Source organism: Bombus fervidus, chromosome 16, assembly GCF_041682495.2.
Source record: "Bombus fervidus isolate BK054 chromosome 16, iyBomFerv1, whole genome shotgun sequence".
Lineage (NCBI taxonomy): Eukaryota > Metazoa > Arthropoda > Insecta > Hymenoptera > Apidae > Bombus > Bombus fervidus.
Window position 1 is genome coordinate 4,283,693 of NC_091532.1, and position 18,121 is coordinate 4,301,813.

General features: G+C 33.2%; 1 protein-coding gene across 7 annotated transcripts; it reads right to left on the minus strand.

Moving 5' to 3' along the window:
* Positions 1 to 87: 87 nt before the first annotated feature.
* On the minus strand, positions 88 to 17,755 carry Orct (Organic cation transporter). Of its 7 annotated transcripts, XM_072019497.1 has the most exons (14): positions 9,674 to 10,660; positions 9,134 to 9,325; positions 8,818 to 9,064; positions 8,572 to 8,734; positions 8,143 to 8,367; positions 3,050 to 3,624; positions 2,600 to 2,891; positions 2,245 to 2,503; positions 1,958 to 2,126; positions 1,633 to 1,866; positions 1,330 to 1,544; positions 1,054 to 1,235; positions 848 to 984; positions 88 to 765 (listed from the first exon to the last, which is right to left on the minus strand). In XM_072019497.1, exons 6-14 carry the CDS (start codon positions 3,190 to 3,192, stop codon positions 648 to 650), a joined length of 1,749 nt encoding a protein of 582 aa, XP_071875598.1. In that variant the 5' UTR covers positions 3,193 to 3,624; positions 8,143 to 8,367; positions 8,572 to 8,734; positions 8,818 to 9,064; positions 9,134 to 9,325; positions 9,674 to 10,660; the 3' UTR covers positions 88 to 647. The 7 variants fall into 7 exon arrangements, with proteins under 7 accessions (XP_071875598.1, XP_071875603.1, XP_071875600.1 ...); XM_072019502.1 differs by lacking the exons at positions 8,143 to 8,367; positions 8,572 to 8,734; positions 8,818 to 9,064; positions 9,134 to 9,325; positions 9,674 to 10,660 and adding an exon at positions 17,265 to 17,755; XM_072019499.1 differs by lacking the exons at positions 8,143 to 8,367; positions 8,572 to 8,734; positions 8,818 to 9,064; positions 9,134 to 9,325; positions 9,674 to 10,660 and adding an exon at positions 15,191 to 15,347.
* Positions 17,756 to 18,121: the final 366 nt, after the last annotated feature.

Consider the following 18,121-nt stretch of genomic DNA (forward strand, 5'->3'; position numbering starts at 1 on the left):
ACAGTAATACATCTAAACTATTAAAATGATTAAAATAGGAGGATGGGGTATATGTTATATATTACTAATAATGAAATAAAGACATAATTAAAACGTCAAAGTCTTTGTATTTTTTACCTGCGATCTCGGCGCAGAAATATAATTATTTCCTGCGTGAGCTTTCGAAAGTAGCTTTTACAGGTTTATATTTCAAGGTCACTTAATATGTATGTAAACCACATTTAGAAATTAAAATAAATGATATATATGTTGGCAGAATTTTTATGTGCTATTAAATACAAAAGCTGTATATTGCGTGTATGTATAAACATAAGGAAAATGCTACCTTCTTGCTTTCATTGTATTTTCCAGTAATTACGAAACAAGCTGAAAGTCTAAGTATACATTTCTTATCATCCTTCGATTTCACGTTTTGCATGTTTCGTTTGATTAAAAGCAATCTACATCATTGGTGATATAATTTGAAAGATAAATGTGATTTTGTTTTTTTTTGTTTTGTTTTCTTTTGTTTTTGGTACTGCAGTATTGCAATGGGCACACTAAGATTAGTATACGTAAGACGCGTATACAAGGGTGCCTAAAATACAATCAGACAGGATTGAAGTATATACTTTGAGCATAACCGTTGTTTTTTTTCTAAATTAACGTCATCCGTTTTGTTTCTCGTGAACACCGTTTTCTTGTGGTTTCAATGGTTTTATCACATCAACTTCGTTTAGTTGTTCTATATCTAGTTGTTGCTTCTTCTTCTTCTTCTTCGGTTTCCTAAAATCATGGAAATGTGATAATAGGATTTTTTGATATTTTACCCTGTGAAATGAAAAAGAAGTGTCGTATCTCAACATACTTTCCAAATAATTCGCCATCTTGTATAGATTCTGGGAGCTTCTTATTTAACGTCTCTGGAAGGAGTAACGACATAACTCCACCAAAAAGTACGCACGATCCAAAAATAACAAATGGTAGAGGCATCCAGATTTCAGACTACAAAATAGTATTTATCAAAAATAAATATATCATAAACATGATTAGGAAGTTAAAATAATGAATTACCAAGTGAATGACATGTGGAGCAATTACTCCACCGATTCGAGCGAAAGTCGAGCTTGCTCCAAGACCGACATTTCGAATAACCGTAGGGAATTGTTCGGCAGTAAAAACGTAAATAGCACCATAAGATGATGTAATTGTGAGTTTACCGATCATCGCTAAACATATTATGAGCCACTGAGCATCTAAAAATATTCATAAATTAGAAAATATTAATAAATTTATTGATTTACATTAAAAAACAATGCAATAAAATTTAATTTTTGTTTTGGTTCTAACCAGCAGGTACAAGCAAGATTCCAAGTAATGCAAATCCTGCTATTAGCATGCAACCGCACAGGATGATCTTTCTTCCCCAACGATTCAATGTGAAGATTAAAAATGTGTATGCAGGTATTTCCACCAACCCGGATATGACGAAATTAACGTAATCGTTGCCACCAAGGTTGGACACATGCCAGGATAAACCGTAGTATGTGCCACTATTTACAAGCCTATTAATAAGGAAAGGATGATATATTTGCAAATACTATATGCTAAAAACTACTGAAAAATCAAAAGGAAAATTAAAGTAAAGATTACCAGTTGAAAAATAGTAAAATACTCTTTCTTCTCAAGTTTGGATACCGAAAAAGATCAAATAACGATGGCTTTCTATAATCTGGTGTAGTTTCTTCGTTATTACTATTAAGAAGCGTATCCAGAGCTTCGCTCGGCATCTCTACGCCATTTTCTAAGGAAGCTCGTTGGAGGAGATCTTTCGCCTCTTGTACACGACCCTTTGTCAATAACCAACGTGCGGATTCAGGAATGAACCTATAAAGTTTCTCATAACAACATTTAAAAAATGAAGAAAAGGAAAATATGTTTTTCAGAAAAGCACTGAACAAAGAGATATTGATCTTACCACCAGTAGAGAAGAAACGCAATGCTAGGTATAGTGATAGCGATTTGTAGCATTCTCCAATCGGTTATAAAATACGCAAAACCAGCAGTTAGAATATATCCAGTTGTGAAGAACAATTGGCAGCCGACCCCAGCTACCAAACGCTTCTTTGGTCCTACCATTTCCAAGGCTGAAAGGCAACGTTGTCGTTCTCATTGTCAGTATTATAACATCAAGCTATAATATTAAATAATAGTAGTGAAGAATATATGAGATTTATTAAATATACGAAATTCGTAAGACTTTACCTATTACATAGGCGACTAAAAAGACTCCACTAGTAGTGGAGCCAACTATTAACCTGAAGACAACGTAGGAAATATACTCGGGGGAAACTGCGACTAGTACACCACCGACCAACTGTATGACTAAAGACAGGAAGAAAATTGGTCTACGCCCAAACTTATCGGACAAACCACCGAAAATCATCGAGCCAAGCATGACTCCTACCATAAACAACGAATCCCCCGTAGCTCTCAACCATGACCTATCGCAAACTAAATTCCACTGGAAATAAAAAGAGATAATTGTTTGTTAAAACGTTCGAAGATATAGAAAATATTCGGATTTATCATTTTAATGTCACGAAGACATGAAATATACCTCAGAAGTGGTAGTACTTTTATATTTGCTTCTATCATAAACGAACGTTTCACATGGCTTGTATCCTTGGGTGTTGAGACTATTTGGAGTTAATGGTGTTTCTCCGTGTATATTACCCGTTGACGTGTCGACGTACCTATTGATCGTTGTCTCATTAACGATATTAGGAAGATCCAGCATGTAGCATTGTAACAATTTTTCCTGCTCGTAACCCCCTGGATAACTCGTATTCAGTATGTGTGGCGGTAAAAAATATGTGGCATTCTCCGGATTTTCATGTGGTAACAGACATCTAGAATGGAAATTTATTTATGAAAATTCATTCTAGATATATAATTTATTATTCAAAGCGAGATTTTAATCAATTTGAAAAACTCAGAGTATGATATTATTCTTTCAACAATATAAAAATATCAACAATCTATTTAAATTGCTAGAATAAGATTTTACCTAGCGTTCATTTTCGCGCTCAGGAAGACTCCAGCGATTTTATGGAAAGCGCAGGATATCGCCGGTAGACAGAGCAACAGATAGATTCTGCGTTGGTATCGGCCGAACTCCCCCATTCGAAGTATAACATCGTCATACGCCATTTTTCTTTGATGCTTCTAATTCTTCTCCGTTTGCGCCTCCAAATCCCCGTAGTCCTTCTGTTCGGGGATACACTTCTAAAGTAACTTTTTTCTATCGTCGAATCCGTCTCGCCGAAAATAATGATTTCTTGCCTCAAGGAGGCCTTTAACCGTATCGCCGCTTAGATGAATCGAGTTACCGATTCACGAATTTTAATTTTGGAAAACCTTCCTCTATCTTTTCTTCTTTAGGAGAAGAGTGTAAGTCTATATTTGTGGACTATGGCATTTTTAATAAAATAGAAGTTATATCGAAATCGTTGTCAATAAGACAGTCTTTAAGAGTACTTTTATCTAAGCAGACAGTTTCTTGAACGTGTCAATGATCTAACGAAAGTTTAAATTGACTGTGTTGGCTCGGATTTTGGTGCATGTAGATCTCCCACTTTCACCCTGAAATTCAGAAATTGAATAGATCTGTGAAATTAACTTGTAAACATGTTTAACAATAAAACAATTAAAATCGAAAAACAATTTCAATCGAGTTCAAATATTGTTCGGAAAAATTGCTTAATCACTTTTGCAGCGAAGCGTTGTAATTTGCCTAAAATTAGTTGAGCATTCAAGGACATCGAAGAACGATGTCTCGCCAAATTAGTTAGCTATTTTGGCATTCCGACTTCAATTTTTCCACTTTCATTATTCTCTGTTATATACATAAAAATCGATGAATGTATTTATTCCACTTATCTATATCGGTATTTGTATTAGTAAGTAAATAATAAAATTATAAAAAATGGAATAAACTAATATGATTTTGAACTACTAATTTGTCCTACACGATCTCCAATACAATCTTTACTGCGCTACAATTTTAGCAGAATTGTAGCGATAAAATTCGCTGATATTACAATAAAGGCTCGTTAAAATGCCCATTTCAATAACTGGAAGAAAATGTAAGAAATGTAGACCATGAAACAATAGTTAGGAGCAAAATGCTTCGTATAAGGATAAAAATAATTTGTAACTTAAAGGATATGCAAATTGACTGAATAATCACGGAAACTATTCTCAAGGTAAGATATATACATATAAAATCGTTCTGAGCGGTGTGCACAGTCAAGAACCATCAGGACATCGCGATCAACAGGCATCTCAATCAGATAGAGTACCTTGTAATGTTACACGATGCGATAAGTATTGCGATATGAGCTATACATTATCGAATCATTAACAATGTAAATGATTTAATATACACTTGCTTGGTTTTACCGGCTTGAATTCAACCTAACTACAGATAATCATCGGAGTCGAATCTGACCAAAACATTTATACGAATATGTACTTGTATCTATTAGAAATATTTACGTAACGCGGAGATTACTGTGAATAATTCATCAGATAAAAATAATGCAAAATATGTGTCAAGTCGAACAAGAATGTTTAATGAATAATCTTCAAGATCGATAACGAATGTAGTATTATGTTAATAGTGAACAATATGAGATGACAAAATAAATATGTATGTGGTAATACAGAGCGGCTGAATAAGCAAGTCGAATTTATGGAATGAAAAAAATGTTTTGTGCTTTCTTGATATATACTACTTAAAATGGAACACCATTTAAATGAGTATACGAATATTTAATTTACGAGCTATATTGGAATTTTGATGCTTATTTCAAACAGAATTTCTAAACTATCTTAAATATGCCGTAATCGTTGTATTATAAGTATAGATATTGTAGGAAATCAGTATAATTTGTTCCTTTTTCTGGAAAGTGAAGTTGCGTGAGTGAATACTTAAACTTTTAATTATAATCCTACTAATATAATGAGTAAACGTTTCAAATTATATCTTGTTTCAATATCTCTTGAAAAGAAATAATCAACAATCGACTGACAATTGAGATAACGAGCAGATCTATTTGAAGAAGATAGATATTTTTTTGCATAGTGACAAGGAAAACAATTACCACTGATTGCAAGAGTGATCATCGTCAAGGGGGAGTCTCTTAATTTACAAGTATAAACTCGACTTTTGTTTCAGTCGGTCTGTATGCTAATTGAAAAACAGTTTCTGAAATGATTGGTGAAACCTGTACGCTATATTATAGTTCTATGTGGAAATTACATAAAAATAAATTTACAATCGAAAATCAGTAGATTTCATGTACGTAAATAGGTTGAATGTATTATGAAATATATGATATAATGTATAATATAATGTAATAGAATCATAGATGCGTGTATATGGATCTTATGCAATATCATTTAGACTTCCTGAAGAAAGTAAGTACACGTTGCCTCGCGTGTCAGGTTGAAGAATGACAGTGGACTAACCGTTCTGTATTTCCACTCAATGAAACGTATGAATTAAACGTATATACCTCGTGTGATCTTTACTACAGAAACATTTTTTATCTAAAAGATCCTTATACCAAAATTAGGCTTATTGTACAATAAGCATTACTTTTTTGCCTCTAATTTAAATTAACAAGTAATTAACTAAATATTTTTTCTAAAGACTATACAAAACTATAAGAAGATAGCGAATCTTCGGCAGCACAAACTTCGTTACCTCTTTTCTATTAATACTACCCTATCAGAAATAATACCTAAATAAAGTTTAAAAAGATTACACAATCTCGTTGATTATCTTTCTAACATAACAAGATCTCTATAAAAGCCCTTCTCAGATCTTCATTCAATTAAAATAAGTTCAAATCATGCATCTTCTAAAATTATTAAAAAATAATTTTCTTCTTAAATGTATCAACTTCAAAAACATATTGCCTTATTTACAAGAGCCAAAAGAACATGATCAACGTGCTTGTACACGTCACGTGCTATTATACTCTACAATATACGCTCTTATTCCTTATACATATTAAGTATCCTAATCGCATTTCAACCGGATACTTGCTAATTAAAAGTATCGTATATGTTTCCTCACGTAGTATGGTCACTGATATGGCAAGTTATCACACGTTTATTAAAGAAATCAGAGAGTGGTCGTTGGACGAACGAATACGAAGCAATCTTGCACGCACGAAGGCCGGACGACGACTGCCGGCGCTTTGGCCGATGCCGATGATACACAGGAACTCAAGTATATGACCCTTCCTCAGAGGAATAGCAGTGGCGCCGCAACCACCACCATCGGCTGAACAAGTCTACCCTCCTCCTACCCTCACTTTTCTATCACGTTCACCGTTGCCATCCACCAAGACTCCCACCAGCTTTCTTCCACCCTCGGGAGTGCCATGGTCAACCATACCAAATGGTTGTCTGAATGTCGATGACTTGTTGCTCCCAAGGAAGATCGTGAAATAGAAGAAGAATCTTTAATTGTTGGTACTTTATAATCTTTTTCCTTAAACATTTTTTTTCATAGGTAGCTGGAGATTTTACCTTTGACTTTCAATTTTCTCTGTATTTTCATATTTATCATTTTCTATACTCGATCTATATTTTATTTTTTTATAGTATTGGTACCTTTCGTGGTCAATTTTTCTCTATATTTTCACATTTGTTACTATCAATGCTTAAAACTTTCGATTCCTAATTCTTTATTTCGTCTCTTTCTGCTTCCATCCAATTATTTTTCATTGATGCTAAAAAGATTGAACTTCATTACTACTGGTTAAAAATTCTTCATTCAATCCTCAGTACTCTTTTAAAGTTCGTTATCCTTAATTAAATTCGTTTCATCTCTGACCATTGAACCTCCAAATCTGTGTCTTTGACCTCACCAGAGGCTAAAAATTCTACTTCTAATTCTTTGTCTCGCTCGACTTCTCGAACTCATCCTGACCAAAGACCTGTTGCAAACCTGTTGCTCCTCGTTGAATCAGACGATTCACCGTGCCAAATTCATTTGGACAAGGTGGATGAACAGGAGAAATCAGCCAGCAATGTGCGGACAACATCGTTGGGATCATGTTGCTGGCGGAGGTTCGTTTGCTTTTTGCATTCCATCTTGGATTAATGCAGAGGTTTCTTTTGATCTTTTATTATCTAAATGCTTCTATCATATTAGAATAAAATATATAAACTATGTATATTTCAAGAAGAAACAATTATAATTCTTAATAAATGAATAAAGTATTCAATTAGGTTTAAAATCATCTTTGTCGAAAGCTTGAAATAATTTTTGAAAAAAGAAAAATTGTATCTAAATATCTGAAGGAAAATGATCATATCTGTTTGCCATCAGCATCATTTGAAAATAAAATTCACGTTTATCTTCGATCTATTATAAAGAGAAACATAGCAAGTAAATTCTACTACTACTCATACATGTGAATGCTTGAAAATGTAGGCAGGAGACTATCTTCAAATAGATATTTCATACGTTAATGACCTAAGTAAATATTTAGATTATCTTCCCGTTGAAAACTTCAATGTCCACTGTATTATGTAAGAAGAATTAGATATTATAACGACAGATCTCTGTGCAAATATCTGCAAGAAAAAGATATTTCAAGAGAAACCAGTATTTACACCTTTTTAAAGATTCAAGAAGACATTTATCCATCACTACTATAAAAAGTACACTTGAATTGTGATCAAAATAATTGTCGCATTTTTTCATGCCAATTCAACACACATAAAATATTAATAATCACAAAATTTGTAGCAACAATTAATTATCCTTATTCGATAAAATCTCCTTCAACAATTAGGGAAACATATCATAATTAACCATCAATTTTATATGAAATAATCATTAAACATATAAAGAGTACCAATGGTCACAAGCACACAGTGGAAAGCAACTAGAAAAGGTGCATATATCGTGCGGTCATAACTATGCGCATTGAGTCATGCCAGTTCTCAGGATGCAAACAGATCGCGTAGCGGCGAGTTGATAACACAACGAGCTGGGCGAATTGATGGTACCGCGTGCGTGTAACGCGCTGGAAACGATGACAAGGTAAAAAGTGGTCGTTTGCATTCGCGGCATACCGCGGCAATTCAGTCGCGTGCTGAAGCAGAGCCTGATGTTCGTTCACGAAGAGGCTTAGGACCGTTGGAGAACGCAGCTCCTGCTGGAATTTAGGATCCTTCCAGAATAAAATCCTTTTAGAGATTTTCGAATATTTATGACTGCTCAGGAAGGTGCTGGTTGACCATTTGCTTTCGGGAATTAATCCGATAGAGCATGTTCCTTTTATTATCTCTCGATCCTCTCTGAAGAGAAAAGAGGTTTATTTTTGCCATAAGGCAGTACTCTACCCTAGACAATTACTTTTACCTATTATTACGGAACATAAAAAAAGAATCAGTAACTACGTAGATAAATATGTAGATACATATTTTTTAACTTGTAACCAAAATTTCAAAAAATTGTCTTCAATAACACGGGAAATAGAATATCATCTGTTATGTAATTACTTTTAAACCTTCAAGACTAAAATACTCTCTTAGTCCTTCATTTTTTGTGTTTCTCTTCCTGATATGGAGAAATTTCTTCAGGGATGAAGTTGATGGTGCAAGATAGGTCTGAGGATCTCCAATACACCGTGACCCGGTAGAAAAGTAAATAAATCGACGGAAACTGCAAGAAAATGTAAATTATTCAGGGTGCGTGGCGATGGGAGGCACGAAAAACATGGAGGACGAGGAGATCTTGTAAATTACGATTCTCCGGTGATCCTCGTGCGGACGATCTCCCTCGAAGGACGAGTACAAAAGAGGACCGAGACGCAGAGATGTAATTTACAACAGGTTTTCGTCCGTGGAAAAACATTGACGGGCATGACTGAAACGCACAGTCGTTCAGACGCCAGATTATATCCCGTAACATTAAGAACCATAACACTTTGTCTCGTCAGCGTAGATCTCACTCTTTCTTTCTCTGTCACACTTTGTCTACTCCATTTCGCGTCTGGTGCATTTAAAAGAAACGGATAATTGCACGTATTCTGCGCACTATAACCGGATGCTCGATAGTTACCCCAATTCTTTGTAAATTGCAATACCGCGGGACGAAATTGAAGTTATTATGCTGGAAGATATGGATGATGCCACAGTGGAACGCTTCTCCCGCTTGTTTCGCTTATACTACTTTATTTCTTTCAGAACTCTTGGGATGGATAGTATTCTCTTGATAATGTTCAACTATTGATCCATTCTACTGATAGCGAACCTAGTAAAGAGGTGGTTTTATCAATAACATTCAATAAATCTAAGTATTTAAGCTATACTACTTAATGCATATTATATATATTGTTATTCTGTAGGATTTATTTAAAACGTTTGTAATTTAACTTACTTCAAATAATGTAATATATTTGTTAGATTATTAATATAGAAATCAATCTAAAAAATAGGTCGAATAGGTGTTCAGAAACACAGGATACTTATTAAAATAAGTTAAGATATTTTATTCATTTACTTTAAATTATATATTTGATATTTTTTGTATATCGTCTGGTAATGAATTAAAACATGATTATCAAATAATTTTACGTCTCTATCATTAAAAATTTTTCACCTCGATATATTTAGAACACAAGTAGATAGAATAAAAACAGATTTTTGTTTCTTTCTCCTATCTGTTGGAATTGCCATCGTTCATTCGCTTATTCTCTCATCACATTGGTTTATGATTCTCCCATTCTACGTTTATGATGAAACTTAAGGACTCGGGCGGCATATATCTGTGAAAAGAGTAATCAACCTTACGCTATCTATAAATAGAGTGTGTGCGTTTATGCGAGTTCGGAGCGAGTGCCGAGAGGCTAGAGCGTGAAAGGGAGAAGTCGGGGTACAGGTGTATTTCCCGTCGAGTACGAATTGATTTGAGAAACATTATGCTCCAACCAACAACCGGTTTTCACATTGATTGCCCAGCAAATCGTAACTTTATCGTTCGTGTCCACGGACTCGCCGATATTTCTTTTCTTTATCTGCTTTCCTTCATCGTGAGAGCATTTTTCTATCATTATTTGTTGATAAAAGACTGCCTTTAAATCTTCTAATTAAAAAGCATTCTTATATTAATATAGTATGATGTTAACACAAATAAATTTACATAAATTTTCGTCCTTTTGACACTTTGTTCCTTAAATAATAATCATTGCTCTATGCTATTTTTTGACATTTTTTACACTTTAAAAATTAAAAACTTCTTAGGATGTTTCTGTGAAGATTTCAAAATAGGAATGAAGAATTCCGTTGACTAAGACTTTATCCTTTGACTAAGAGCGAAATATCTTCGTAGAAAACCAGTTATTTTCTGTGACGTAAAAATAATTGCTTCTAAATATTTAGAGGAATATTCATGGAATAAACAAGTGTAAAGTCCTTCTATACTTAACGTCATCGTAGTAAAGCGCCGCTTGCTTATAAGCACGCAAAGTAGCAAAGCTTAGAGGAATTCTTGAAATGCTCTCTCAGAATAACTTGCATGTTGGTCATTTTATTCTAGTAGGTGATTCTTTGTTTATTTTGAGAAGATCTTAATTAAGATTGCGCCTTTCTGGAATTAGAAAAAGCTGTTGAAATTCCTAAAATGGATGATATACAACATTCAGTGAACTTATAATGAATAATTGTTTACCCCAATTGAAAGTATAATTTAGTATTTATTTCCAAGAAAGATCAATTGTTTTCTGCAATGGAAATATTATCTTTTACATCATGTAAATTGTTTCACTAAACTGATCTCGAGTCGATAGCTTAATCGGTTGTATCACCAACGTTGAATGATTGGTCCGATGACAACCATTAATGGAAGATTCAGAACATCAAACATAAAAGTGTCTTACAACGACGCTAAAACGCCATAACGGCTTTAATATCCATGTGAAGTTGAATTCGATATAGAAGTATGTTAACGTCCAAAAGTATTTATTGCGGGATTAATGTCCGACTACTATTGTTGGGTCATGCATATTTATGCATTAATGCGAAATTCGAGTATACAAAAATGTATAGAATCCGTATTTAAAATATCCAAAGTAGAGTATTCCTTACAGTTTAATAGGCGAAAGAAACCTCTATTTAAGTTTATAAAAATATGAATTTGTATAAATATTTGTAATTTAATTACAAGTACTATAAGTATCATAGGTCAGAGATGGACTATGCAACAATTTGAACTAAAGTAGGTTACTTAATTTTAGGATACTAAATTTTAATTTATCCATGTGTCAAGTGGTAATTGATATTGATATTTGTAAACAAACATGCATTATAAAAAATACGATTTAGTTAGAACAATTCGACCAGTTGGTTTTTCGTGATAAGATAGTCTTATCATAAACCTTGGTAAGGTATATGATATCCAGTTACATATATTATAAATTTTGACAATGAATTTTGATCATTAACGTTTATTGTCTTTGACATTTCTTTTCTATCATGAAACTATTTCATACGTATTCATTTTATTAGTTACGTTAAAGATCATTCTGAGATATTACCGTCTGCACGATAGATTCTAAGAGGCGCGTCATTGCTTAATCACTCACTACACTCTTCAATTCGAATATTTAATCCTTACGGAAGAAAATGAAACCATTTACAATTACGATCCTTCTAGAGATTTGATAAATAGGGCCATATAAATTCTTTTAGTAACAATCTTAATGCAACGGATAAATGTTTTCTTTTATCATAATTTTTTTTTAATTTTTTAATCATATTATTTTTATCATAAATTCTAATTACTCACTGAAGTATCTAATAACACAGTAATTATAGAATTATTAAAACGATGTTTTGCTAAAACTAAGTTTCTCGGAATGCTATTTTCTGCAATAATCTTAATTAATTTTTAATGAATCAACAAAAGTATTCGTATTAATAATTATCAGGTTAAAGAAATTTATCGTAGGTTACGTTATAAAAAGTTAAAAGTCTATGTCCTTTATATCTATTCCTTTTATGAATTTTAAGAAAATACAAGACAATTCCGAGATTTCATAGAACAGCATTCTTTTTTCTGAAGGACCGAATTATATAATTATATAATTTTTTGCAAGTTATCTCGATTGTTCACTCTGGTATACCTATACCTCGCGCTTACCGACCGCCCCTTTTGGTCGCAGACACGAAGTTTTTCCTTTTTTTCTTTCCATAAAAATTCCAACGCTCATCCCTTCTACTCCTCTGTCACGCGCGTACAAAGTCATGACTTACATGGGCGCCGATAGAATTTCGTCTAAAATGGGGAAAATTAATAGTTTTTCAAATCCACCATTAATTATCCTATAAAATTAACTTTATCATTTTTTATGAATCTTTAATCTTTTTTTTTTGTACTTCAGTAAATGAATTTGACATAACTTTCAAGCTGTATACATTATAATAAAAATTATATAAGTTTATGAAATACAATGAAGATTTAGATAAAAATACAAGTATTATTGAAAACCCATCCACCTGATCAACATGCTGTTTCACACGGGATCGCAGCAACCACGCCTTCCCTTGACGCGTGATTCCACGACCCACGTGGATAGACATTCTCTTGGAACGCTCACATTTTACAGTTATCGCGCACCTTAGGGAAACGAATAATTTCTAACAGCGTCACTGCTTGCCTCAAGCAATGTGTTCTGTGAAGGATGCGAATATAACTGATTAAATATTCCGTATTTACCAAAGACAATATTCTTGAACATTTTGGAACTGCATATTTCTCATTTAAGTTTAAAGATCCCATTTAACATAACATTTTTAGTTGCGCCAAACTTCAATGTTTCTACAAAAAAAGGTTCTAATTAAAACACAAAGATTAAAAACAATCTTTCATTGTCTTCTACCATTTATGAAAAAACGTATTTTTGTAAATATAATTTGTAAAATGGAACTTAGATAGAAAATTGTTTTATCTGTTAAATATTGTAGAGTATTATACTTTGGATGTTTCATATATTTTTGCATATTATGTGTTTTCTGTGCATTTTTATACCTTCAAATTTCCCATACATGTATACAGATTCACAGTCTACTAATGACTATCTACAAACAATTCCATCGTTAATTAATCAAGTTTAGTAAAGAGGACAGTAAAGTAAACAAAATAAAGAAAAAAGGTGCCACCTTGAAATCGTTATCGCGAGTCCAAGTGTTGATAGAAAGGGGCACAGCATCCTTGTTGAAGCAGAATGTAGAATTAGAAACTGGTGGTAAAAAATAATGTTGAAACGTCAGTGTGTCGGCGCCCATGGATGGCTACCCCCTTTTAGCTACTCCCATCGCCGTTGGAGGCCGAGAGAGCAGAGCTCGAGAGCGAACTCGAAGGCTATTTATAGTAGGGAGCGGCTTCTAGTTCCCACCGCGTGAAAAATCGCGACTGGTTTCCTGCGAGCCAGAGAGAAGGAAAGAGGAGAAGGGAAGCATTTGAACTTTGGAGGGAGGTAAATGAAAGGAGGGAAGAATGAGTGGTACGGAGAAAGAAAAAGGGGAAAGAAGGAGATAGAAGGAGACACAGGAAAGCAAGAGAAGGCGGCTGGTTCTGTCTGTATACTCGTCTTGACTCGCTTTCTCTTGTCCATTTGCCTCGTTTTAAACGTTCGCCCCGAAAGGCTTGAAAGCCCTGAAAGGCCGCTGTCCTTGCAAGGGCGCTCCCGTGAACTACACTCGCGGAGGAAGCAAGAAAGTCGCTGGAGGCGTTTGCATCCCCCTCTGAGAAATTTTAACGTAGAAATACAGACACCAAACTCAAGCTACTGGCGGGAAACTGACCAGCCGAGTCATCCGTCTCATTAAATGCTCCCCGGGATCATTTGATTTCCTTTCAATTGAAGACTAGAGAGAAAGGATATAATAAGTCACATTTCCTATTTTCTTAATTTTTTACAGAGCAGCAGTTTTAAATTTCAAAATTAATTTTGTCAATTAATTATACGTTACCAACATTATCCTTTTTTTAAATTTTGAGGTGAAAGATATATTTTTATATATTTTTACAAATATTGCTTGTTATAATATTAAAATATTAAAGAGATCAATATATTATCAATAATTATATATAACAATTATCTTAACAATGTCTTAATAATTATACTTTTAACTGAACCTAATAGATTCCTTAATTTCTAAATTTGATGTTACTCGATTCAAAAACTGAAACAAATGAGATATAAAGTATTGAGTACTATATTATACTCTATTCTAAATAGAGAAACTATTAAAGATTCAAGGTAAGCAACATTTGAGCTCTTATACGATGTTTTATATGGATGATTGACTTGACGTGAACACTTCAAAACATTGGTGATATATAGAGTCAACCTGCTTCTCAGTCAACAATATTCGAAGGCCTAAGATTTTATGAAATCGTTTTCCTCATTAACATGTCTTTGTGTCAGAATATATATCCGTCGTCTGTTCGCATACGAGATGAAGATCGTGCTTCCACAACTTTCCATATTCCATTTTATCCAATGTGCATTCCAACAACGTTTATCTTGGTTACGGGACAACAATATTCAGATGTTTAAGGAAATCCTCATCATTGTTATTGCAAATATTTATATAATTTTTGCTGCAAATATTCAGTGACTCATGTTCTGCAGCATAGAAAAGTGTAAGATTATAAATTGTATGATTAAATCTTAAGTTCTAAAGTGAATATTTGCACGGAGTTTACGTTTTCATTTGCAATATTTTCCCGCGTGTATTTCGTACTACGAGCATGCGCGTTGGTAAATTTGTTCAGCAGAAACTCGCGCATAGTTGGCATGCTAATGACCCAGATTGTTTCACAGAAATGATCAATGATATAATTACTCTTTTCGTACGAAATCTCCTGGCAATATTATTTTCTAATACGCAGAACGTGTGAACATATACCCCTCCTATGATTGAGGATTGCTTTCGCGATCGTTCATACGAACTTTTTATTAGCTGCTTAGCTGACCCGGCGTCGTGTCGACTGTCTGCCGGCCGGCCAAGTATGCACAGTTAATCGATAATGAATATAAAAGCAATGGTTCCACGACAAGTGAACCAATTTGTACTTCCTACTACACGCGAAACATACGTCAACCTTTTATACCTGTCTGTCTCTGTCATAGAATCGTAGATTTCCCAGCGAGTAGCAGCTAGTTCGGGGGCTCACGTCACATATTAAAACGTCAAAGCACTGAAAGCACACACTAACGAGAAAAGGACAGGTCGAAGACCCGATGATACTGAATATGTACTTTCCAAAGCCATTGAAAGATGGCGTTGTACACTATTTATGAATTATTGAATATCCATTTGATTTATAGTAAAATTTTACATAATTAGAATGCTTTTAAACTTTATGTTACTTTACGCCCTACGTTTTACTCGTACGAAAGAAAATATATGTATATTTTAAATATTTATAAAGATATAATTTATAATTTCAATGCATCATCGCTTTGAAAATGTTTGCAATGCATAAAAGTATTCATTCGTATATACGTTGTCAACTTTGTTCAATATGAGTTAACAAGAGCGAATCATATATTTGATCTATTGTACTTTGATATTGTGCATTATACTTGCACTTGACCTCTCGTCGAGTTTCATGCTCATGTACAGTTGAATATTGATTCATATGGGCGATATCGTTTGATAGTATTGGAAGAAATGCATGATTGCATTTGGAATGAAATGTTTGTTCGACATTTTCGGGTAACCAATTCAACCCTAAAAAGGGAAGGTTGTTTCATTCTAAAGGCAACAAACATCTGTTAACTGTAGTACATTGCAATGCGTATAAAATGTTGAGCATAATAGTAACAAAGTATTGAACTATATGCGCTAATCTTTAAATTACATTCATGCACAATCCTGCATACAAAACAGAAATGCGATTAGACGTGTGATTCTAATGCATGTCACACAATTCCACTTGCTGATAATGTACGCTCTACAATAATGTGTCTTTCTTTTTGAAATATCTATTGTAACTAGCTGGATTAAAATTACTTTCATTATTTATTTTTTATTAATTTATATTACATACTTGAATGATGTTTACATTTCTATTGTCCTTCAAACTACTGTTTTATTAATTGAGAAATTATTAGAATAGCGTTCAGCATCGGATAGCAATTGGCTCTGTGAAGACATTAGTGTAGAAAAGAGTAAAAAGAGCTTGGCACCAATAAAGTACGATCAATATAAATACAAAATCGATTAAACGTTATTTAATACTTCGAATAGTATTCGGAATCATCGAAACACGTGCTTTTTCCTTGTTTTGTGTAGGTTAGCGCACTTAACTATCCTCATGTCAATTGATAGATGCAATCCGTACTGTAATGCCTTAACGTCGAACTCTACCGGTTCTCTACTCGAAACGATTGGCATTGACTGGTGACAAATGCGTAATCACCTCACATTAACAGTGTACATTCTGAATGGGACCACAGTCCGGTTGGACGACAGCATAAGTATAGAATCATAACGAGTGCTATAAAAAAATCATCTTCTTATACTTTCTTTTATAAATTTATGTACAGTATAAATAAATAAATAATTTGTGTATAATAATATATAAATAGATCTTGGTACATATGTATGTATGTATAAATCCAATGGGAAATTTAAAATGTTACAATTATTAGTTTAACAATTTTTTATGATATCAAAATTAACTAATAGTAGTACCGGTAGGCAAACAATTGATATAATGAAAATATATGTATATCGATAGTGTAAAATTTTTTTAATTTGAATCCATGAAGAATGTTTAGTTTCTCTTAGAAATTGCATATCTTACTATTTTATTGAAATCGGAGTAGCTATTTAAAGATGATTGTTTGGATACCTTTTACTATTTGATTCCTAATTTTATTTTTATATATCTTTGCATTTTTACTTCTCCTCCTTCAGATACACACAGTTATATATTATTTCTATTTTTATATCTTTATCGCGGTAATAATATAATTAGACAGCGTCACTTAACATCATATAGAGGTTGTGTTCAAATAGCAGGACAGGAATAGCAGCGAACATATTAATCACTGGGATTACAATCATTCGATCATTCTTGATACCATTTATAACATTTAAAAATCTGTTTGAAAATATCATAGTACATAATTATGTATATACATATAAAAAAATAATATTAATACAATAAAACTTACTTAAATTTTGGATCCAATGAAATTTTAATCGTCCCACGGTCATTGATTATATTACACGATACAACAATCAATCATATTGGATGTATAACTATGTATATCATTTCGAACAGTACAAACATAAGACACATTTACTACTGGTATATTTCACAAATACAATTGCTATATAATTACATCGCTAAAAGTCATGACACTTAGTAAGAAGCACATTTAAATTTTTTGATTAACGATATCTATGATATCAGCACACTATAAAGATCAAAGAGGATATTCGCGTGTATGATTGTTGTTATGATCAAATTTACGATTAACTATTTACAAACTATAAACATTCAGCTTTCCATAAAGATTCAGAAGGTACCGAGGATAGGAAACCTCGTTTATTCCGCGGAACAGTGTTCTCCATGTCAAGAGAGAGTTTTGTTTGTTGAAACCGATTCACTGTAGTCCGTACTCGTTTTAACGTTCGCATGAGCTTAACTGACAATGAAATGAAGCTTTGTAATTTCCAGGTCGTGTGCACCTATCTAGAGTGGGCATGAAACAGATACAATCAAGGACGTGTTAAGCATAGGCTACTTGTAACTTCGTGTAATTCACATTACTCCTCATTGAACGAAAGTAGCGTATTTCGAACATGTAGAGGAGAAGGTGGTAACATGGAACCCCATCGGTAAATTGAAATCTCACTTTAATACAATATTTCAGGTGTACATGTATTAGACTACAGTCTAATTATATTCGATTTAAGCATAAAACAACACAGAAGTAAAAGCGAAAAAATATCAAATGTTTATTATTTACCTTTATTTTAATATTAAATATTCAAATTCTTTCATATATTAGACATTTCCAGTTGT